The 24,850-nt window shown below is 45.6% G+C and overlaps 2 protein-coding genes across 2 annotated transcripts in view; one reads left to right on the top strand and one right to left on the bottom strand.

The window, feature by feature from the left end:
• The first annotated feature begins 6,635 nt into the window (after window positions 1-6,635).
• LOC138762055 (glycerol-3-phosphate dehydrogenase [NAD(+)], cytoplasmic-like) overlaps window positions 6,636-24,850 on the top strand; it is a 35,454-nt gene continuing 17,239 nt past the window's right edge. Inside the window, exons 1-4 of the mRNA XM_069935277.1 lie at window positions 6,636-6,803; window positions 10,050-10,227; window positions 12,641-12,781; window positions 23,783-23,921. Coding sequence (XP_069791378.1) covers window positions 6,760-6,803; window positions 10,050-10,227; window positions 12,641-12,781; window positions 23,783-23,921 — 502 coding nt within the window. The 5' untranslated portion in view covers window positions 6,636-6,759. The remainder of the gene's footprint in view (window positions 6,804-10,049; window positions 10,228-12,640; window positions 12,782-23,782; window positions 23,922-24,850) is intronic.
• The window catches only part of lmln (leishmanolysin-like (metallopeptidase M8 family)), a 69,303-nt gene continuing 66,450 nt past the window's right edge, over window positions 21,998-24,850 (bottom strand). The window contains exon 17 of the mRNA XM_069935275.1: window positions 21,998-22,598. Coding sequence (XP_069791376.1) covers window positions 22,543-22,598 — 56 coding nt within the window. The 3' untranslated portion in view covers window positions 21,998-22,542. The remainder of the gene's footprint in view (window positions 22,599-24,850) is intronic.

Raw genomic sequence — 24,850 nt, 5'->3', positions numbered from 1 at the left:
CACCTTCTTAACTAACCTTCCATGTGGTACTTTATCGAAGGCCTTACTGAAGTCCATATAGACAACATCCACTGCGCTACCCTCATCCACATTCCTAGTCACCTCTTCAAAAAATTCAATCAGATTGGTCAAACATGACCTTCCTCCCACAAATCCATGTTGAGTGCTCCAAGGTGGTTGAATTAACAGAGACGCTGGAGGTGGCCCTCCAAAATTCAGACAACTACTCGGCCGCTGTGGTCACCACGGGTGCTGCAATCTTGGGATGTTGTACCGTCTCTCGCGCTGTGAGCGAGTGGTCACAGGCATCATCACACTCCTCTTGCAATCTGATCTCGACAGTCATGGCAGCTGATTTCCCCAAATGCTACTCTGCAGGCAGAGCAAGCACCTGAGGAAACGCTGCCCTGCCAAGAAGGCGGTGTGTGTTAGTATTACCCGCAGTGCCAGTCTTACCCACCCGTGAAATCTAGCAGTGCTGTAGGTGAACAGCCACCATCCCAGATAGTGTGATCAGTGCCACCCCTCTGTGGACCAGCGACACCATGTGCAAGTCACGGGGGTTGCCATCTTGGACCATGCGGCCAGCGCCATCTTCTTGGGCCTACAGAACTGAGGGGGAGCAGCAAGGGTGGCCATTTTGGGAGTGCATATTGGTCTTCATCGCCCTGAACCAAGAGGGAGCACACTAAATCGCCAGGTCCATGATGGACGTTCAGGTAAATGAGTACATAACGAACTGTTTGTTTGATGCCAGGAGTGCGGAAAGCTTTATTCACTCCAATACTGCTAAAAGCCTATCCCTCAAAGTGTGGCCAGTCAGCCATAAGATATCAGTTGTGTCCAAATCCCATACCGCAGACGTCCACGTGTCCTGTACAGTGACTTTGACCATTGGAGGTACAGTTTACAAACACTTCAGCCTCCTTGTCATGCCACAGCTCTGTGCCCCCTTGCTTCTGGGGCTGGACTTCCAGTGCCAACTTAAGAGTGTTACATTGGAGTTCGATGAGCCCTCACTGTTTGCAACAAACAATTCCCTCTGCGCACGACCTATGGGCTCTCAACACTCAAGGTCAACCCTCCACTGCTGTTTGCAAACCTCACCCCTGACTGCAAGCTGGTGGCCACTAGAAGCAGGTGATACAGCGTCGCATAGGATTTATCAAGTCAGAGGTTCAGCATTTGTTGGGCTAACAATAATCCCTGGAGTGCCCAGGTGGTCGTAGTAAAGAACGAGGCAAAAGAATAGGATGATCATAGACTATAGCCAGACCATCAACTGGCACACGCAGCTCGATGCGTACCCCCTTCCCCGCATATCTGATCTGGCTAACCGGATTACACAAAATAGGGTATTCTCCACGATTGACCTCATCAGTTCCCGAACAGCCCAGAGGTCCACCAGTATACTGCATTTGAGGCAGATGGCCATCTCTACCACTTCCTCTGGGTCCCCTTTGAAGTCTCTGTTTTCCAATGGGAGATGAACCACATGGTGGAGGCCAGCTTTCCATATCTTGACAATGTGACCATTGACAGCCACGACTTACAGCACAATGATACCAACCTTCAAAAATTCTTCTGGGTCACGAAACTCCTGAAGAAATGTGTGTTCCAGACAACCCAACTAGCCATTCTTGGCTGCGTGATTGAAAAAAAAGCATAATTGTTCCCAATCCCGACTGCATGTGCCCTCTGCTGGAGCTACCCCTTTCCCACACTCTCAGAACCTTGAAGATATGCTTGGGTTTCTTCTCATACTACGCTCAATGGGTCTCCAACTATGCGGACAAGGCTCCACCCCTAGTGAAATCCACCTCTTTCCCACTGTTAGCAAAGGCCCGCTCAGTCTTTGGCCATATCGAGGATGACATCACCAAGGCAGTGATCCATGCGTTAGATGAGTCCATATACTTCCAGATGGAGAGTGATACATCTGACTTCACCCTGGCTGCCACACTCGACCAAGTGGGCAAACCCATTGCTTTCTTCTCATGCACCCTCCAAGGCCATGAAATCTGCCACTCCTCAGTTGAAAAGGAGGCCCAGGCCATCATAGAGGCGGTACAACACTGGAGGCACTACCTTGCTGGCAAACATTTCATTCTCCTCACAAACCAGTGGGTAGTCGCCTTCATGTTCAACAACAAGCATAGAGGCAAAAATCAAGAATGATAAAATACTCAGGTGGAAAATTTGAAATGTCCACCTATAACTATGATATTCTGTACAGGCCTGGCAAGCTTAACAAGCCCCCAGATGCCTTCTCCTACAGAACTTGTGCCAGTACCCAAATGGACAAATTGCAGACCCTCCATAACATCCTCTTTCATCCTGGAGTGACTAGGTTTTTCCGTTTCATTAAAGCATGGAACCTATCGTACTCTGTTGAGCAAGTCAGAATAATAACCAAAAACTGCCAGATCTGCGCTGAGTGCAAACCACACTTCTACCACCCTGACTGCTACTTGCCACTTCGAGCGCCTGAGCGTCGACTTCAAGGGGCCTCTCCCTTCCTTGAATCAGAATGCATACTTCCTCGTTAATGAGTATACCCGCTTCCCTTTTGCCATCCCCTGCCTGGACATGACGATGGCTAATGTCATCAAGGACCTCTGCAATGTCTTCACACTCTTTGGGTACCCCTGCTTCATCCACAGCGACTGGGGAATCTCATTCATGAGCGATGAGCTGTGGCAGCACCTGCTGGCCAGGGGCATCGCCATGAGCAGGACCAGCAGCTACAATCCAGAGGACTGTTTTCCAGACTGCAGCATTCTCCCTCTCCACTTTCCCATTATCCTAGGGGTTGTAACTAGTGGTCCTGCTTGTGGCAATGCCTCTGGCCAACAGGTACTGGCACAGCTCATCACTCAAAAAGGAAAGCCCCCGGTTACTGTGGATATAAATGGGGAAGCCAAATCAAGTGAAGAGGCTGTGCAGGGCCTTCATGACTGTGGCAGCAGACATGTCCAAACAGGGGATGGCAAATGGAAAGTGGGAGTTTTTGTCAATGACGGTCGGTGGAGGGCAGGGGTCCTTTAAAATTGACACTAAGTTGCTCGAAGGGGCGAGTAGCTTCAATAAGTTATGCCCTGTCTGGCTGGTAGAAGTGCAGCTTGCACTCAGCACAGACCTGGCATTTCTTTGTCAAGGTCCTGATCTTGTCCATGGAGTACAGCAGGTTGTGTGTTTTGGCAAAGTGAAAGAACCTGGTGACTCTGGGGCGACAGAGATCATTATGGAGGTTTTGCAGTCAGTTGATCTGGGTGCTGGCAGAAGTCCCATGGGACAGGGAGTCTGGGGGCTCATGAAGTTTCCCCGGCTGATACAGGATGTCATAGTTCTAGGTGGATAATTCTATTCTCGACCACAGTATTTTATCGTTTTTGATTTTGTCCTGCTGTTGATTGTTGAACATGAACACGACAGCGGGTTGATCAGTCAGCAAGGTGAATCTCTTACTGGCCAGGTAATGGCACCAGTGCCGCACTGCCTCGACAATGGCTTAGGCCTCTTTTTCGACTGATGAATGTCAAATGTCAGGCCCGGCAGGGTGTGTGAAAAAAATGTGACAGGCCTACCAGCCTGATTAAGTTTGACAGGATGAAGTTTGACATGTCGCTTTCCACCTGAAAAGGGGTGGATTCATCCACAACATGCATCTTGGCTTTGGTGATGTCGGACTTGATGCGGATGAAGGCTGCAGAGGCTGCTCCACTAGGAGGAAGGACATAGCTTTGATAAGAGGGTGGGCCTTGTCCACATAGTTGGGGACCCACTGAGCATAATAGGAGAAAAACCCAAGGCACCTCTTCAAGGCCTTGAGGCTATGTGGGAGGGGAAGCTCCAGGTGCATGTGGTCTGGGTCCAGGCCAATGATGCTATTCTCCACAACACAACCAAGGATGGCCAGCTGAGTTGTGCGAAACCTTGGCAGGCACTCTGGCCTTGTACGTCAGATTAGGGAGCTTGGTTGTCTTGAGAAATCTCTGGAGGTTGGCATCATGGCCCTGTATGTCATGGACGTTGTCGAGATATGAAATAGTGCCCCAAAACTCGTACTGATTCACCATATGGTCCATCTCCCACTGGAAGACCTAAACGCTATTTGTGATGCCAAAGGGTACCCACAGGAAGTGGTAGAGGTGGCCATCTGCTCGAATGCCGTATACTGGTGGTCCTCTGGGCGGATGGGTAGCTGATGATACGCCAACTTTAGGTCAATGGTTGAGAAGACCCAATTTGGTTGGTATGCGTCCATTTGAGTGTATCTATTGATGGTCTGACTATAGTCGATGACCATTCTATTCTTTTCCCCGTTCCGCACTATCACCATCTCCAAGGAATGTTGTTGGCTTCAATAATCCCCTTCCTTAAGTAAGCACTGCGCCTCTGACCAGGTGAAGGCCTTGTCCCCGGTGCTGTACTGTCTGCTTTTAGTGATGACGGGTTTGCAGTCAGGGGTGAGCTTGGCGAATAGTGTTGGAGGGGGTCTTTAAGTGTGGAGAGCCTGCAAGTCGTGCATGATGAGTGGTTAGGTTGGTGGGTGTGAATGGCGGGGTTTGCTGATCATGATTGGTGAGGGGTGGATGGGGCTTTTAAGGTGACATTGAAAATCAAGCCCCAACAGTACAACAGTGCAGAGCTGCAACAATCCCATCAGTCTCAAGTTGTAATATGCAGCACCCAGCACAATACAGAAACCCTCAATGTCCACTATAAATGACGTGGATGCCAGGGAGACCTTCTAGTTCAGTACGGCAGTATTGTGAGGGAGAGGGTCTGCCCCATATCTGGATGTATAAAACTCCCCATGCTCCCATTATCAAACAAATAACTTGCCACGTGGCTGATTACCTTGATGTCCATCATCGACCTGGTGAGTGGTTGCGGACTGTCCTGGTTGAGGGCGATGTAGGCTAGGGTGGAGTCATTGCACATCGCTGCAGTAGAAGGTGGCGGCGTCAAGATGGCAGCCCCCAGGGCCTGCACGCAGTGTTGCCGGATCTGGAAGATGGCGGCCTTTGCGGCCCACACACAGCACAGCTGGATCCTGAAGGTGGTGCCCAAGATGGTGACCCCCATGGATCGCACATGGCGCTTAGAATGGGTTTGGACTTGCACACTTTGGCAAAATGGCCCTTCTTTCTGCAGCTGGAGAAGACTTAATCCTTCATTGGGCAAATGTTTCCTCTGATGCTTCCTCAGCCCACAGAAGTAGCACTTTGGGGGTTCCCAGAACACCACAGCTGTGGCTGGGTGATTACCAAAGCCAGTCGAGAGTATCGGGAGGGTTTCGTGGAGCACTGCCGCTGTAGTCTGGTCATTAGTGGAACAGAGGAGTGGTGGTGCTTCCCAGGATGGCTGTGAACAGGGTGACTATGAGGTGGCTGCATTGTCAGTCAAGTAGGCCTCCAGGTTCTGGAGAGCCACCTCCAGCGTACTTGCCAGCTTGACTGCTCCCTGCTTGCTCCAAAAGTCTCTGTCATACGTAATGCAACCTGATCCCTGCGACGTAGGAATCCCGGATCAGATCCTCTGTTGCAGAAACAGCTTTGCATTCACAGGCCCTGCCAAGAGCTGGAGATATTTCACGTTTGACTCACTGGGTTGTTGTTTTTTGGTCACTAGAAAGTGTCTAGCATAGACAATGTTGATCTTACGCAGGTATTGTCTTGAGAGTGTCCATAGCCTCCTGTATGTTATGGTACCCCTGATCATGGAGTACACCATGGTGCCAACTCGGGAGTGCAGTACTTGCAGTTTATCAGTTTCTGATCGCACAATGGTAGAGAAGGCCTGCAGGAACACCTCAAAACGGCGCAGCCAGAGTTCGAAGCTGGTTGATGCCTCAGGTGATTGAGAGTCGATTTCCAATTTACGATCAGCTCATTGTAGAAAACCAAGAGAATTAAACTGATGAATCATCAATCACTCAGGAGACTATTGTGGAGAAACCAATAGGCTTTAAATCACTTGAGATCATAGATTATCCCTGTGGACCACTGGCCTACTGCAGGGGGCAATCTCTGTACCTGCAGGAGAGTCAGGGGACAGGACAACATCTGAGTTGTTGCAGCCACAGAGTTTTGCTGTGTGGAGGTTTTTGTGGATTAAAGTCTGTTGTTCAGTCTTTACCTTGTGTGTGTCTGATTCTGTCGAACTGCGCCCCACAATCCCTACTGTTCGGCTGTCCTGCACGGAGTTGCAGGGAGCTGTGGAACAGCCACCTCAATACAGGAGGCGGTGGGGCGGGGCCACAGCTAATACATTGCAGTGGTTTTACCACATTTACCTTTCTTTTTATTTGAACTTTTCTTAGTTGACAAATAAAAGTTATCCTCCAACCGCAATTCCTTCATGCTTTTGTGTCCAAAGCTTGCATCTTTTACAGTACAATTGTGCAGCTGGTTTTACATGTATGCGATGGTCGATATTTAATTTGTCATTCGACAGAATACACTTTATGATTTGAAAACAATTGGCCATTTCGTCTCGGAAAAAACCAGTTAACAGCTGTGTTACTTGACGACTCATTGGAGAAACCTTCTTCTGGATCGAGATTGTTTTGCAACGTTAAAACGATACATTGCATGATTGACAGTGCCACGAGCCAATCACGGTTCACGGGAAGGGCAGTCAGGAAGTTCGACCAGCTCAACTTGCTTCTCCCTGTGGAACTCGCGCCACTCCAAAGGGCACTTGAAGCGTCACCAACTCCAACTTACTTGTTTGATCTGATCAACCTGCACCATGTCTGAGGGCAAGAAGGTTTGCATCGTTGGATCCGGCAACTGGTATGTTGGACAATAGTTGCGTTGCATAAGTGGAAGAATCCTCCCTTCACGGTCTGGCCATTGTAGAATGTAATCCATGACCACTCCCAGTTAACGACATGCTCTGCAGCTCGGAATGTGAAGTCTTCCCAGTACTGCCATTGCTATCAACACAAAGGAATAATGCATAATTTATGGCGTTTGCATCAATTTATGTTATTGTTACTCAGGTGGAAATGAGGTGTTGTAACGATAGCGGGTGCTTCAGTCATTAGTTCCCAGAATCCGATGTTGTGTTTACTTTGTATGGCGAGCAAATTGATCCAGAAATCAAACAACTAAATTGGTAATCTCACAGGCTGTTCCGTTTAATTATCGTCAGACGATGGGACACACACAGTACATAGTAAGAGGTAATCGCTTATATACATGCAGCTAAGATCAAGTGCAGATTATCGACTGCGAGCTGATCAACATCAGGAAGAAAGATGGGGGGGGGGGGGGGGGAAAGAGAGGACCGTTGGAGCAGAAGAGGTCGTAGGGTGAGAGCTGGCCTGTTGACGGGCTGCTGATTGGGGGACCACCCTTTTCCAGTCATGGACGTGTTCACCTTCCTGGGCCACTATGTCAATGGAACAAAGACCTGCGTGGATGTCAATTATATGTTCAGAATCGGGACCAGCAAACACCAAGTGAAGGTGAAACAGAGAGGACAGCAAAGGGGCCATCATCTATACCCATGCCTCAGTATTTGCCATTGGAGGGAACCATGGGTACTTAGTCTACATTGGACAACCCAGGGTGAGCAAGAACTGCAATAAATCTGAACATGTGGCAGCCCAATGCAGCACAGTTATCTGTAAGAACTGCAAGCAGGAATGCCACTAGACCAACAACTTTGCAGAGAACAAGTACTGCGACTTTTATGGAGAAGCAGGCCTCCTCTACAGAGCCTGTCCAAAACATGTAGCCACCTACACACAAGCAATAAGAGTAGAAACAGCCAACATCTCCACCCCCAATGAGGTCAACACCACCCCAATTTCTACTGCAGCAGAAGAGACCACGGGAGTGAGGAGATCCCAAGCTTGTCCACCTTAATGTTATGCTAGTTTTCTTCTCTGACCACTCTCTCATTTGTGCCTCCTGTCATCTACAGGACAACTAGAGGCAGGCAAGGGAACACTATGCTCCTGAGGAAGGGTATCCTCATCTTCAAACTGAAGGAGGATATTAGGAATTGGAGACCCATATCATTGTCAAACTTTGACTACAAAATCCTGTCCAAAGCCATTGTCAATTGAACCATGTTTGCCCTGGAACAGATGATCCACCCTGGCCAAACCTCTATGATATCAGACAGGAACATCTCTGCTAGCCTTGTGTTGCTCAGAGATAACATGACCTTTGTGCAGGACAGTGGGGTGGACACCTGCTTGATCAGCTTAGTCCAGGAGAAAGCTTTGGCTGGATATCGCACACATAGATGATGTATGTGCTCTCCAAAATGGGCTTTGAAGAGGGTCTCTGAAATTTAATTAAACTGCTCTACATGGACATCTGTAGTGCACAGGTAGGTGATGGCTGGGAAACAGATAGCTTTCCCATCATGTCTGGAGTCAGAGAGGTTTAACCGCTCATTCCAGTCTTGTTTGTATGCTGCATTCATCAGGAAGGAGGAGAGCGCAAGAGGAGTGACATTGCCAAACATTGGAGGTACTCAGGTCAAGGTCTCCCAATACCTGAACAATGTCGCTGTCTTCTGTTCGGACATACAATCATTCTGCAGACTAATCAGCATCTGCGGCCAGTTTGAGTCTGCATCTGATGCCTGGGTAAACCAGAGCAAGAACAAGGCAATGCCTTTTGGTAGAGAAAGGAGTCAAACACAAAAGTTTGCAGAAGTGGTGATTGCTAGACAAACTCAGCAAGTCATACAGCATACTTGACATAAAGATACATAACCAGTGTTTCAGGTCTGAGCACTTCAAAGTATGAGCAAAATGTAGATTTTTTTAAAAATTGTGTGTGTATCAATCACCATGTATAAATACTGTGTGTGTATCAATCACCATGTATAAATACTGTGTGTTGAGTGGTGTCACACCAACAACCTTGCACTCAACTTCAGCAAATCTAAGGAGTTGATTGTGGACTTCAGGAGAACATAAACCAGTCCTAATCAAGGGCTCAGTAGTGGAGAAAGTCAAGAGCTTCACATTCTTGCGGGTCAACATCTCCAAAGATCTGTCCTGGAGCCTCCATGTCGATGCAATTCTCTGTGAGGTATTTGAGGAGATTTGGTATGTCACTGAAGACTCTTGAAAATTTCTACAGGTGTACCGTGGAGAGCATTCTGGCTGGTTGCATCACTGTCTGGTACAGAGGACAAGAAAAGTTTCCCAATGGGTTATGAAATCAGCCTGCAACATCATGGGCATCAGACTTCATTCCATCAAGGACATCTACAGGAGGCAGTGTCTTAAGAGAGTAGCCTCTATCCTCAAGGACCCCCACCATCCAGGCCATGCCCTCTTCACTCTGCTATCATCGAGAAAAAGACAAGAACTCGGCAGCACAAGGACAGCTTCTTCCCCATTGCCGTCAGATTCCTGAATGATGAATGAATCAAAAACACTGCCTTATTTAGACTTTTTGTGCACTATTTTTATTTATTTTTGTAAGGTGGTTTATATGAATGTTTATATGTTCTGTGACAAAACAGCAAATTTTGTGACTTATGATAATAAATTCTGATTCTGGATTCTGAAGAACCTTGAATGTCTTTCTGCATTAGAGACTTTTGATAAATACAAGTTATTCTACCCTTTGGATTTAACTTAGATCAGGTTGTGGAGCGGAAAGTTTGTTCATGTTCGCAGAGAGTACTTTAACTGTAATATACTTCATAATTTCTGCAACCAAGAACTTCTGATGTTGCCACAAATGTTGTACATTTTAGAATGTGGACAATTACAGAGGCCCCTCTTAAAAGACTAATCACCTTTCTTAATTGGGTGCCAAAACCTCAAAGCTTTCACTCCTGTTACTTTTGCAAGTCTGGGGCAATTGTACCACCTCCATGGGATCTGCTGGCACCATGAATTATTTTGTGGCCCATCATTATCAAAAATATCTAATTATCCCATTCCCAAAGTTAAGGCATCTTTGGAGGAGAGACTGTGGAAGTTTACTTTTGGCTGACAGGATCGTTATCTTTGATATATTTGTTGCAAGTTGTAATTAGATTCCATCTGTGTCTTTCAGGGGTTCTGCTGTTGCCATAATTATTGGTAAAAATATTGCAAAGTCAAAGCAGTTCAATCCCACTGTTAAAATGTGGGTTTATGAAGAAATAATAAATGGAAGAAAACTCACAGAAATCATAAATACAGAACATGAGAATGTAAAGTATTTACCAGGTCACAAGCTTCCAGAAAATGTGGTAAGTCAAATTGCAACATTCAAGAAATATTGCACAGAAACTAAGATCTTTTACCCATTGTTACTCAAACTATGTTACCATGGTACTTTACTGACATGATAACTGCGCTTTTAAAGATTTTTTTTAAAAGTGGATCTTGTTACATTATTATATTCAACTGTTTTTAATAAAATAACATAATAAATCAATAAAGCTCAAACAAATGTTTGGTATGTTTTTGTAAGAGACATCATTATTGAAGTGATAATACTGTATATATTTGTGTAAAGGTTGATACTGTGTAAAAGTCGACCCACCCCTATTTTTGGCCCCCAAAAATCAGGTATTTTCCATATATTGCATGTAATAGTCGACCCCTGTATTTTGGCTCCCTGCCCATTAGAGCTCCTGATGGCTTGACTGCACATTTGCCACCTGATCCTGGCTGGCCGCTGGCCTATTGGAATTCCCAATGCCTCGAAATGACACAGGTACTTACCACTTTCAAAAGTACAGGGGTACACAATCCTTTATCCGGAACCCTTGGGGGACAGTGTGTTCTGAATTTCGGATTTTTCCGGATTTCGGAAAGCCCACCCGAATTGTGCTGCCATATCCACCCCCTCTCTACAGCCGCCTCCCCCAACCGCCTGTCCCTCGGCCGCCTCCCCCAACCGCCGGTCCCTCGGCCGCCTCCCCCAACCGCCGGTCCCTCGGCCGCCTCCCCCAACCGCCGGTCCCTCGGCCGCCTCCCCCAACCGCCGGTCCCTCGGCCGCCTCCCCCAACCGCCGGTCCCAACTTGCCGTATTTTGGAGATTTCCGGATTTTAGATGTCCAGATAAAGGATCGTGTAACTGTAGTAATATTCAACCCACAAATTTAACATTTAAAATAATGGTCTAAGAAAACTCTACTTTTACACAAGTATATATGGTAACTTCTAATTGGCAATTTGTGGTGCACTATATTTGCACTATATTGCACAATGTAAGATTGCTTCACTTAAAATGTTATCATTTTTGACTTGAAACAGAAAATTAATGTATTTGAGGAAATGCAACATCAAACAAATAAATAACAAATAGCAAGATATTGAATGTGGAAGAACAAAAGAACTTTAATGTGTCACGCAGATCATACAATTGTGGTCACTGTCACAAGATGGGACTGTACTGGAGAAAGTGCAGAAGAGAATCGCAAGGAAGTTATCAGCCAAAAAATGGTTGCTATGAGAAAATAACTGAGAAAGTTATGATATCTTTCTTTAGAGTGAAGAAATCTTCAAGGAAGTACATAAAATTATGTGGGGGCACAGTAGCACAGTTTTCCTCAGCAAAGATATCAAAACCAGGGCTCATAGAATTAAAGAAGCATGAGAAGGGAAGCGATGAAACCATTCTTCTCCTGTTGGATCTGGAACTCAGTGCTTGAAAGGGGGGCAGAGTGTTGGAGTCTAGAGTCTTCAGTAATATGTGATTTATCAGCAGGAATCTCATAAAGTCAGGTTCCTTTTGGATATTAATCTCTCAAAACATTTTTAGGTTGTTTGAAATATTTCCACTTTATTGAAGCATAATTAAATTTAAAGGAGATTAACAGGTTCCATGTAACAATTGTCATAGAATTTTATAGAATATTAACCTCATTTTCTTAACCACTTAATGACTAAGCTGAGCAATTACTTTTGAAGTGTGGTTGTATATTCAAAACACACCAACTAACATGCACTAAAAAAAACACCAAAAGAGCAAATTAAAAATGGCAAATAGCCGAGAAATTCAAATGCTCTGCACCTGACACTTTATTTTTCCTTGAATGGAATATGATTGGGAGTATTTCTCCATTGAATTACATTATTCTGAATATTCTACCAGGCACTTATTTCAAAGGCACTGAGATGCCTTGCAGGATTGTCTTTTGTGGGAAAATACACAACATTTTCTTGGCATCACCTGCCATTAAACATACACAGTACTGCTTTATTTTAGTAACGAGATTTACCTTGGACACCACCAATGCAAGCCACATTATATACTTGCGTTCCTTAGTCTATCACAATTGCCTCCTCCCACCAATGATACCATCCTACTCTACTGGTAACATTAAAGTAAGGTGTTTTGAGAGCTGACGGCTTATATTAATTAATTCATAATAAAGAGAGAAATTTTCTAATGACTATCTTCATTAAGATCTTTCTGGACTAAAATGGAATTTTTCAATGCTGTCTGATGAGCCTGGACTATTTAATAGGAAAAGGTTAAGTGCAAGACCTTACCTGCCTTTGGAGACTCCTGAAACAATATTGGTGGAGTTTCAAATGAGAGTAGACTTAGTGTTAATTAGATTGAGCATTTACTCCTAGATTAGGGCCTGTTCCTCACATTCCTTTTGATGTAGTCTACTAACGTGTGAAAATAATTTCCTATTTTACAGGTGGCTGTACCAGATATTGTGCAAGCATCAGATGGGGCAGATATATTTGTCTTCGTTTTACCCCATCAGTTCATTGGGAAACTTTGCGATCAAATAAAAAATAGTATGAAGCCCGGTGCAATCGGAATTTCATTGATAAAGGTAAAATTTGAGAGTTCTAGTGAATGCAAAATAAGGGATGTGCCAGAACAGTGACTTATCTTTTCAAATTGCTGTTAATTGTTTTTCTTCCATTGCCTTTTTCAACCATGATTTAATGTCTCTGAATTTTGCAATGTCAGACAATTCTTCTGTTTGATCACATCTTTATAATTTTAAAATTTAATCCTGGTTCTTTCCATTATAATCATTTGGAAAAGATACAAGCCATGTTCATTAAAAGGACAGGGTTTTCAATAGCTGATGCATCGATGAGAGACTTTGGTTTCTGAGGTCAGATGTTTGCAGTTTCAGTTTGCATTCTGGAAAATAAAGACTTGCAATGCCAGTAAGGTACTGAAGAAATGGCATCTTCTAGTAAGACTGCAAATAAGGTTCCTTTTTATCCTCTAAAATGGAGGAACTAGATCCCATGGCAATGTGTCAAGAACAAAAGAATAATCCTCAGTGTTCTGGTTCAGTTCTCACCTCTATGATGGGTTAATCTGGAAATTCGTGTCTAAAAGGAGTGGTACCACAGCAATAAACCCAGGTCTAGGGGTTGGAGGGCAGTGAAAAGAGAAGACTGATGATCTGGGGCACAAAAAAGATCTGGAGTCATCAGGGTAGGTGGCGAGCTAATGGCTGAACATTAAGGTTCTTTGGAACCTAATGTTCTGTGGTGGAAAGATGGGACGATGGCCAGAAATCATTGTTGTGTTAGGGAATTTGAGTATGAGATTATAAGGTTGAAGGTCAATCTATTTGGAAGTTGGGCCCTGGGATGAAGGGGAGGGAGGCATTGTAGGGAGGTGTCAGATGGTATCATTGGTGGGAGGAGGCGATTGTGATAGACTAAGGAACACAAGTATATAATGTGGCTTGCATTGGTGGTGTCCAAGGTAAATCTCGTTACTAAAATAAAGCAGTACCATGTATGTTTAATGGCAGGTGATCCCAGGAAAATGTTGTGTATTTTCCCACAAAGGATTCTCAGTGCCTTTGAAATAAGTGCCTGGTAGAATATTCAGAGTAATGTAATTCAATGGAGAAATACTCCCAATCATATTCCATTCAAGGAAAAATAAAGTGTCAGGTACAGAGCATTTGAATTTCTCGGCTATTTGCCATTTTTAATTTGCTCTTTTGGTGTTTTTTTTTTAGTGCATGTTAGTTGGTGTGTTTTGAATATACAACCACACTTCAAAAGTAATTGCTCAGCTTAGTCATTAAGTGGTTAAGAAAAAGTCTTTTATTTCCTAAAATGTGTTTATAAAAGTGTATGACCTAACGGATTATTATTTTTGAGGAAAAAAGTGAAAGGTCGTCCAGATGAAGGTGTGGCTGGTGCAGGGGGCATGAATTCAAGTTTATGGATCATTGGGATCTCCTGTGGGAGAGGCAATTTACTCAAGAGGGACTGGTTGTTTTTGAATGAGAGAGCGACCAACATCCTGACAAGCAGATTCACTAGTACTACATGGGTGTGTTTACATTAGATAAGCAAGAAGGTGGGATCCTATATAGGACAGAGGCAGGTGAGACGTGCAAAGCTCTTATGGCGGGTGATGAGAGAAAGTTTTGGGGGCAAAAGAAGGACAGAGAGCAAGGAAGGACTTATGGTTTAAATTGTATCTGTTTTCACATTAGAGGCTTGTCGGGTAAGGCATTTTTGGAAACCTGTTAAGAGAGGGACAGAACTGGCAGTCCAACATTCCAGGGTACAGGTGCTTCAAGAAATAGGTGGGGGTATTTTTGGTTAAGGGGAATGAATTGTCAGAGGTGGCATTACACACAAGCTGGCTAGTAAGACCTTATGGATGGAGTTGAGGAACAAGGGAAGGTATGATCTCCTAGGCCCCAAAGTAATCAACAGGAATTAGATGAGGAATTATGCCAGGTAATTGCTACCAGCTGTAGGTCAAAAAAGGCTGTCAAATCAGGAGATTTTAACTTTCCATATATTGACTCGAAAAGTCTTAGTTCAAAAAGTTTAGTTGGGATGGAATTTGTCAAATGCGTTGAGGAATGTTTCCTCCAGAAAAATCTCGAGGGTCCCGGAGAGTAGAGGGTACACTTAATTTTGTCTTGTGAAATTGGGAAGGACAATGTGAAGGATGAGGTGTTTGTGAATGAGCTTTTGGGGACCAGTGACCATTGTTCTGTCAGGTTTAACATAGTGATGAAGAGAAAGAGGGCAGGTCCACAAGTTAAAATTCAGAATTAGGCCAAGGCTAACATTGAAGGTAGAAGACAAGACCTAGCTCGAGTTGATTGGAACAGATTGTTTGAAGGAAGAGGAACGGTGGGAAAATGGAATGTTTTTCAAAGTGTGTTGACAAGAATCTAGGACATGCACGTTCCTGTTGGAGTGAAGGGTTAGGCATGCAAGCATAGGGAAGCTTGGATGAGGAGGAAAATTAAGGGACTGGCCAAGAGCAAGAAGGAGGCATGGGGCAGCTGGAGGAATTTTGGGAACAGACGAGCAAGGAAATCAGGAAGGCAAAAAGGGGACAGGAGATAAATGCACTCAAATGAACAAAGGCTGATTAGGGATAGTCAGCATGGTTTTGCAAGTCAGAGGTCATGTCTCACAATCTGAGTTTTTTGAAGGGTGACCAAGAAGGGTGACGAGGAGAGCATTATATATATATATATATATATATATATATATATATATATGGCAGAGGTCGACAGCATCGAGTCCACGCTGCTGAAGATCCAGCTGCGCTGGATGGGTCACGTCTCCAGAATGGAGGACCATCGCCTTCCCAAGATCGTGTTATATGGCGAGCTCTCCACTGGCCACCGTGACAGAGGTGCACCAAAGAAAAAGTACAAGGACTGCCTAAAGAAATCTCTTGGTGCCTGCCACATTGACCACCGCCAGTGGGCTGGTAACGCCTCAAACCGTGCATCTTGGCGCCTCACAGTTTGGCGGGCAGCAACCTCCTTTGAAGAAGACCGCAGAGCCCACCTCACTGACAAAAGGCAAAGGAGTAAAAACCCAACACCCAACCCCAACCAACCAATTTTCCCCTGCAACCGCTGCAATCGTGTCTGCCTGTCCCGCATCGGACTTGTCAGCCACAAACGAGCCTGCAGCTGACGTGGACTTTTTACCCCCTCCATAAATCTTCGTCCGCGAAGCCAAGCCAAAGAAAGAATATATGGATTTCAGCGAGGCATTTGATAAGGTTTTGTACAGTATGCTAATCTGGAAGGTTAAATCACATGAAATCCAAAGTGAGATAGCAGATTGGATATAAAATTGGCTTCATGGATGAAAGCAGAGGGCAATGGTGGAAGGTTTTTTTTCAGACTGGAGGCCTATGGCTAGTGGGATGCCACAGGGTTCAGTGCAGGGCCTATTGCTGTTTGTCATGTCTATCAATAATGTATAATAATGGCATTATTAGTAAGTTTGTGTATGTCATTGAAGTGTCTGGTATTGTAGATGGTGAAGATGGTTGCCAAAGATTGCAGGAAGGATCTTGTTTGGTTGGCCAAGTGGGCAAAGGAATGGTTGATAGAATTTGATACAGAAAAATTTGTTGCATTTTTGAGGTCTAACATGGGTTGGACATGCACTGTGAATGGTTTGGATCTGAGGTATGTTGGAAGCTTTAGTAGATGGTACCTTGAAAGTAGCATCACAGGGTGGTTAAAAGGGCTGCACTTTGGGTCATCAGTCTGAGTACTGAATGTAAGTTGGGAGTTGCAGTTGCTTAAAATATTGGTGAGGCCGTAGTGCATTGTGAGAGAGCAGTTGTACAGATTGGAGATGCAGACTGCTAGCTCGAGTATCACAACAGTGTTTATTTAAACTTTGCATGCTTGCTTATTAGGCTGCTAGTCGGACTGTGTGTACACCCTGCGGATTGTGTCACGTGATGCAAGCACTCACGCCAACTACTGGTCTGGACCAGAAGAGATGGAGCTGTGCCACCACCTTTGCTGCGACTTCCCTGCTGACCGGACGTAACGAGCGAGACCAGTTCATCACAGCATACTTGTGCGTGGCCACACAACCCCACCCTCCAGAATTGGCACTGGTAGCTTCCTGCTGCTTTGGCGACCTGCCTCTGCATGCTGGCTGCTGGACTGGGACCGGCTGGGTTTCATCCAAGTGTACGGGCTTCAGGCGGTCAAAAGCTCTTCCTTGCCCATGATTTCCAAGGCAGAGGTGGAACCCGTTCTGCAGAGCACTCTGTAGGATCCCTTGTAGGAACAGTGAAAAGGTGCTCTGTGACCACCACTGCATACAAAGACATAAGCACAAGACGTTAAATCATGGGGAACATTAGTGGGAGGCTGACAGTGTTGTGGGGGGATAGAGGGGGTGGTGATTGACCCCAACTTCTCCCTTATGCGCTCTAGTATGCTCTTTTTTGTCCTGGGTTGGGCCGGTGGCAGGGGGGAAGGAACGGACCTGGGATGGAAACTCCACAGTTGAGGCATGCAAGCCATCTTTGGGGGCCGTACGGATACCCAGGAGACCCAAGAGAGTTCGTCCGCCTAGTTGGGGCCCCTAAGTCATGCCAGGAGGGCTGATTTTAGATGCTGATAGAACAGCTCCACCAGGCCTTTGGACTGGGGGTGATATGCAGTCGTGTGATGGAGCTGTGTCCCCAGGAGTTTGGACAGCTCGCTCCATAAGGTGGGTGTGTACTGCGGTCGGTAGTAATGTGGGAGGGGACGCCAAACCACGAGACCCATGTGGATAGGAAAACCCTTGCACAAGTGTCTACAGCTACTTCAGGAAGGGGGGGTCGCCTCCGGCCACCAGGTGAATCTGGTAACCTCTCAAGTCAGGCAGGGGACCCACTATGTCCACATGCACATGTTTGAATTGGCATGAGGGAGGCTTGAACCGCTGGATAGGCAGTCATGTGTGTGTCAGCACCTTCACCACCTGACAGTTCGGGCATGCTTCTTTTGCAAAGGTCATACCAGTTGAACTGGGTGGAAATCATCTGGACCATCGTATGAAAGGAGGGGTGCGACAAACTGTGTATTACGTCGAAGACCATTTTCTGCCATTTCACTGGTGCCACTGGCCGGGGGGGCTTCCTGTCGAAAAGTCGCACAGGATGGTGGTGGTGCTGTCGTCGAAGGGCAGATCCTGCAGTTGTAGGCCCATGATGACCATGCGAAAACACTGTATCTGGGTTAGATTGTTGGGCCCGGGCCAGTTCGTAGAAGTCAACGCTCTGTGAAAGGGTGCAGACTGCAGGCCTGGAGAGGGCATCTGCGATGATGTGTTTTCTGAAGAGATGGTGAATGGAGGTAGTAAACTCAGAAATGTACGACAGATGCCTCAGCTGATGGATCCGAAGCCTTGTGGAAGGGGAAGGTTAACGGCTTATGGTCGGTGTAGGCCGTAAAGGTCCGGCCTTCCAGGAAATAATGAAAGTGGTGAGCCGCGACATAGAGGGCGAACAACTCCCTGCCAAAGGTGCTATAATTGCATTTCGGTGGACGGAGATGACGGCTGAAGAATGCAAGTGGCTTCTACGTATTGTCCACCAACTGCTCGAGGACTGCGCCCACTGCAGTGTTGGATGGGTTGACCGTGAGTGCTGTGGGTGCATCCATCTGCAAGTGCACTAGCATGGTCGAGCTGCGAAAGCAGCCGAGAGCTCGTTGGTCCAGTGGAAGTCTTTGGTGGAGGCAGTCATCAGTTCAAAAAGTGGACGCATCATGGCAGCCGCCTTGGGGATGAACCTGTTGTAAAAGTTGACCGTCCCTATGAACTCCTGAAGGCTTTTGAGCGTGGATGGCTTCGGGAACTGGCAGATGGCCTTGTCCGGGAGTGGTGGCCGAACTCACACTTTGCGGGGATGATGGTGAGGCCAAACTGTGTCAGGCAAGCAAAGAATTGTCATAAGTGTGCCACGTATTCCTCCTGCATTCTGCTTACCACCAGGATGTCATCAAGGTAAATGAAAAAGAATGGAAGGTCATGCCCTACTGCATCCATCAACTGCTGAAACATCTGCGCAGCATTCTTCAGACTGAATGGCATCATCAGGAACTCAAAAAGGCCAAATGGAGTGGTGATGGCCGTCTTCAGTACGTTGTCCAGGTGGACAGGTATCTGATGACACCCCCAGATCAGGTCGACTTTGGAGAACCTGTGAAGGTTTGCTGAGACATCCTGAATGTGAGGCACTGGGTAACGGTCCGGAACCGTAGCCCTGTTTAAATGGCAGTAGTTGCTACATAGTTGCCAACTGCTGTTGGCTTTGGGCACCAGGTGGAGAGGTGAAGCCCATGGGCTGTCAGATATATGGACAATGCCCAGCTCCTCCATGTGCGTGAACTCCTCTTTGGCCAGTCTGAGCTTGTCCAGTACCAGTCTAGGGGCTCGTGAGTGAATGGGAGGTCCATTGGTCATGATGTGGTGTTGGATGCCGTTTCGAGGTTGTGTGAAGGAGAACTGCGAGCATAGAATGGTGAGTTAGTCGGTGAGCAGGTGGGTGTAGCGGGTGCTTGAGGTCTCTACCGCAGCTAGATATGTGGCTGGTTCGTTTGAAGTACCGAGGGGTATCGTCTGAAACTTCTCTGCCGTGTGGGTCCACCAATAATGAGTGCACCCGAAGGAAATCTGCGCCCACCAGCGGTTTGTCCACTGCCGCCAGTATGAATTGCCACTGAAAGTCCATCTCCCCGAAACGCAGGGGTATGTGCTTCCAGCCAAAGGTTCTGATGATGGAGTTGTTTGCCACTCGTAGGGTGGGCCATATTGTCTCGTGCATGTCTCCAGGGAAGTCAGTGGAATGAGACTTATCTCGGCTCTTGTGTCGACAAGGAATGGTGTCCCACACGTGAACCAGGCTGCCCTGTCGGCCAGCTGCCGCGGCCACTAACAGCGGCTGGCCTGCTTGTTTCCCTGAAACGAGCAGGGCTGTTGGCATTTACGCGCCTTGGTTCCCCTTTGTTGATGGTAGAAACGCAGGCGTTGTTCCCTAGGGTCTGGGCTTTGGCGTTTGGGGCGGCATTCTGACAGGGATCTTGCCTTTTGGGTGGACGTGCTGTGGCTTAGTAACTCGGTTGACTGTCTCGTGTGCCTCGGGTTTGGTGCGGTAGAGGACTTTGGCCTTCGCTGCAACTTTGTGCGGGTAGCTGAAATCTGATGTCCCCTGGCATTTGTTCCAGGAAGGCATGCTCAAACGTGAAGCAGGGCTTATGGCCTTCTGCCAGCGCAAGCATCTCATCCATAAGTGCGGACACCGTCTTGTCCCCAGGCCATCTAAGGGCAGAAGACTAGTGGCCCTCTCACGTGAGAGGCTGTTTTTAAAGGCTAGATATTTACCCTTTTCCAGTGAAGCTCGGAAGAGGTCATCTATGCGGCGGCCATATCTTGGTTGAGAGCTAACAACGTAGAAATACCTAATAGAATCGGAAGTGATTTGCTTAATCTAGAACTGGGCCTCCGCTTGGCCGAACCAAGCAAGGATGGTTGGTCCAGAAGGTCTGCAGTTTTAGTGCTACGGCACCTATTGGTCCATGTCGGTGGGGTCCATGTTGTTGAGTCTTCAGAGTGTGGAGACTCGTCGGGGTCACCACTGTAGTGTGTTGTGAGAGAGAGGATGTATGGACTGGAGACGCAGGCTGCTAGCTCGGGTAGTACAACAGAGTGTTTATTTAAACTTCAAGCACTCGCTTATCAGGCTGCCAGTTGGACCGCACGTACGTCCCGCGGAAGAGATGGATGTGCGCCGCCATCTTTTCCACAACTGCCCTGCTGAAAGCATGTTAACAAGCGGGGCCGGTTTGCTACGGCTTAGTTATGCGTCGCCACAAGGCCTCATTTGGAGTTTTCATCACTCTGCTACAGGAAAGATGTTATCAAGCTAGAGAGGTGCAGAGAGGATTTACAAGGATATTGCCAGGACTGGATGCCTAGCTACAAGGAGAAATTGAGTAGGCCAGGGCTTTATTTCTCGGGGTGCAGAAGGATGAGGGGTGATCTCATAGAAATGTACAAAATCCTGAGAGAAATAGATCAGATGAACACAGTCTTTTGCCCAGAATAGGGGAATCTGATGCCAGAGGACATAGGTTTAAGATGTTGGGGGCGAGATTTAACAGGTAACTTTTTTTACATCGGGTGATGAGTGAATAAATAGTGACTATTGCAATGTCGAAGAAAAATATTGGACAGATACATGGATGGGATAGGTTTAGAGGAATATGAGCCAAAGGCATGCAGATGGGTCTAGAACGGTGGGCCAGTTTTTTGGTTGACGTAGGCAGGTTGGGCTGAAGGGCTTGTTTCATGCTGTATAATGACTATTATTTGAATCACATACTTTATATAATACCCGAGATAAGGTCTTCAAGTACAGATCTTCTGAAAAAGTGGCTTCCCCTCCACCACGATCTACTCAGCCTTCACTTGCTGCATCTCCTCCATTTCCCGCTTATCTGTCCTGGCCCTCTTTGCCACCACCAGCAACAAACATAGAATTCCCCTCATCCTCACCTACCACCCTACCAGCGTCTGCATCCAACACATTATCTGCCAGAACTTTTGGCACTTACTACAGGATCCCACCACCAGACTCATTTTTCCTACTTCTCCCCTCGCAGGGACCACTCCCTCCATGATTCCCTCGTGCACTCATCTTTCCTCACCTATCGCACCCCTACCCTCCCCTGGCACCTTACACTGTGGCCACAGGACGTGCAGCACTTGTGCCCACACCTCCTCCCTCACCATGATCTGGGGTCCCAATTGAAGCAACACTTCACTTGCATATCCTCAGGACTTATTTTCTGCATCTGGTGCTCCCTTTGTGGCCTTCTCTACATCGGAGAGACCGGTCGCAGATTGGGAAATCACTTTGCTCAGCATTTCGTTTCTTTTCACCACAAGAGCCCTACCAGTAGCCAACCATTTCAATTCTGAGTCACACTCCCAAGCTCACGTGTCTGTCCATGGCCTTATGTACCCATGGCCTTATCTACTGACTGCCTGCAGGTTGGAGGAACAACACCTTATTTTCCGTCTGGGCACTCTCCAGCCAGATGGCCTTAACATTGACTTTTCTGCTTTCTGCTAAACTTGCTTGCTTTCTTTCCCCTCCCCCTTTGGTGTCTTCCCAGTTCTCCCCTCCCTTCCCCCTTACCCCCTTGACAATCCCTTCTCTCCCTGATCGCTGCTGTCCCCTCCTTCCCTTCTCCACATCATCTCCTGCCATTATCACCCCCTTCACCCCTAGGAAGGTGAGCATCACTGGTAGGGAAACTGTTGGAGCAGATTCATAGTGAATGGATTTATCTCCATTTGGGAAAACTAGTGATAGTTAGCATGTGCTTTTGCAGGGCAGGCATGTCTTATGAATTAGATACAGATTTTTGAGGAGGTGATAAATATGATTGATGAGGGTAGGGAGTGAATAGTGTCTTTCGGGCATTTCACAATGTTGCTCATGATCAGCTGATCCAAAATGTTAAGACACATGGGATCCATCGATCAGGGCAGAAGAGCGGGAAATGGAGGAGATGCAGGTGAAGGCTGAGCCGACCATTTTATAAACTTCTATTTGGTTGCCTCTCAGTCTATGACTCCTAAATAAAACAATGCAGATGCCTTGTTCAGATGCTTGTCGGCATTCCCCCACACCTTGATGAAGGGCTCAAGTCCAAAATGTTGGTTATGTATCTTTGCCTTTGCTACATAAAGGACACTGTTTGACCTGCTGAGCTTCTCCAACATTTTGTGTTTTTACTTTATATAATACTCTTCTGTTTCTTCAATTCCACCAGTTTTTCCATTCTTGATAATTCAGCCCAGGTAGCGTACAAGATTCTGTATATCATAGAAGAAACGGTTTGTAAGTTGTTGCTATTTTTACCAGTTGAATCAATTGTTTTCAAATTAAAATATAGAAAATTAAGGCACCAATGTTTCACGGTCACTTGGCAATTGTGAATTTTTGTAGTGGAAGAGGTGAATTCCATTCAGAGATAATTCATTTATCACACCATCTTCAAAGAAGCATTGAGTTTTACTTGTAAGAGATTTTGAAGAAATAGTCTGTGCCAAAACATAATTCTGCTAGACCCACTGACCTGCACCCATTCCATAACCCTCCAGACCTCTCCCATTCATGCATCTGTCCAATTTATTCTTACAACTTAAGAGTGAGCCCGCATTCACCACGTCAGATTTTTAAAGTGTCCCTCGGCACCAAATATCATGGGTTTTACTGTACTTTGTGATAGGATCTGGAAGCTTGCTGCATCTTCAGTATGCTACAGTATCTTCCAATCGTACAAAAGCAAGCAGTATACTTCAAAATCGTACAAAAGCAAGCAGTATACTTCCTTTCAGAAATGCTTGAAGAAGCTGTCCAATGCAATAACTTAATTTTGTTAAGCACCATCTCTAACATTTGACATTTTAAATTTAGACATATAGCATGGTAACAGGCCATTTCAGCCCATAATCCCTTGCCTCCCGATTACACCCAATTAACCTCCAACCCCCCCGGTACGTTTCGAACGGTGGGAGGAAACCGGAGCCCCCAAGGAAAATCCACTCAGAAACAGGGAGAACGTACCAACTCCTTACAGATTGCGCAGGATTTGAACCCCGGTCCCGATTGCTAACAGTGATCCATAAGTTAACCTCGTTGAGTAATGAAAACATTCCCTTAATCTTTATGAAAACATGTTTCAGTATTTAAGATTTTTTTTTAATTGCAATTTTTGATTGAGTTAAGGAGACAGTTGTTCACTTAGAGGGCTAGGAGTCTTTGAAGTTCTCTACCTCAGAAAGTATCGATGCGGAATCATTCAGTACGTCAAAATGTATGATAGTTCTGGACTCCAAAGGAATCCAGGAGTAGAGTAAGAAAGTGGAGTTGAGGATTATCGAATAATGTATTAGAGGTTAGCAATGTTGTGGTAGATAAGTTTAGGACTATTTTGTAGAAAAGTAAAAATGGGTTACTTGCTCTAAAGATCATTTTTTTGTATTTAAATTTGCAGGGTATTGATGAAGATTCCAATGGTCTTAAGTTAATATCGCATGTAATTCAAGAGAAACTTGGTATTGAAATGTCCGTATTGATGGGTGCAAACATTGCTAATGAAGTAGCAGATGAAAAATTCTGTGAGACGACAATTGGTAGGAAATATTACATTATTATTCTTTGATTCCAATTCTGACCTTTTTGACCTGAAGTTGTACACAACTTCATCACACAGTCTCATGTGGATTCACAATGATGGCGTTAATAAGACTATTATATATCAGAATCATAATACCAGTAAAACTCCTGATATCCTGAATTCAATCAAATGGCAGCTCAAGCAACCGGCAAAAAAAAAATCGCAGAAAATAAATAAAAATGTTTTAAATAAGTAAGAGTAAAACAATAATAGGCAAAAAAAAAAGTAAGTTTAAAATTGTGGAAGTAAATGTTCTCTGAACTAACTCATAAACCTTTGGTGAAGGTGGGAGCAAATATTCAGCCAGCGGAGGGCCTTCGTCAGGCTTTGCTTGTAGCAGCTGTTTGAATAAAGTTGTGTGAAACAGCAAAGGCGTTACCCAGGATGAAGAGCTGGTTGATGCCACTTGCCTTTGGGAGTGGCTCTCTTAAAGTGTCCCTTGGCACCAAATATGATGGGTTTTACTGTACTTTGTGATAGGATCTGGATGCTTGCTGCATCTTCAGTATGCTACAGTATCTTCCAATCATACAAAAGCAAGCAAGTGAATATAGATATTTTAAAATTTATCTAAAAATGTATTGTTCTTCCAAATCTAATGTATTGACTAAAATGGCAAGTGTAGTCTAGCTTCTCAATTATTGCCAGCAGTTAAAATGATGAACCATTAAATTTAGCAATGCTTATGTATTTTTGATTATATTGCTGAGAAATTGAATATCAATTTTCAGACTTTATATTTTATTGAATTATTATGTGAATTGGTTAATTATTATCACAACTTGAATGCTTAGAATCATAGAATACTATAGCATAGAAAACAGGCCATTTGGCCCTTCTAGTCTGTGCCAAAACATAATTCTGCTAGACCCACTGACCTGTACC

Source organism: Narcine bancroftii, chromosome 4, assembly GCF_036971445.1.
Source record: "Narcine bancroftii isolate sNarBan1 chromosome 4, sNarBan1.hap1, whole genome shotgun sequence".
Lineage (NCBI taxonomy): Eukaryota > Metazoa > Chordata > Chondrichthyes > Torpediniformes > Narcinidae > Narcine > Narcine bancroftii.
Note: the sequence above shows the minus strand (reverse complement) of the source record. Positions and strands in the feature narration are given on the sequence as shown.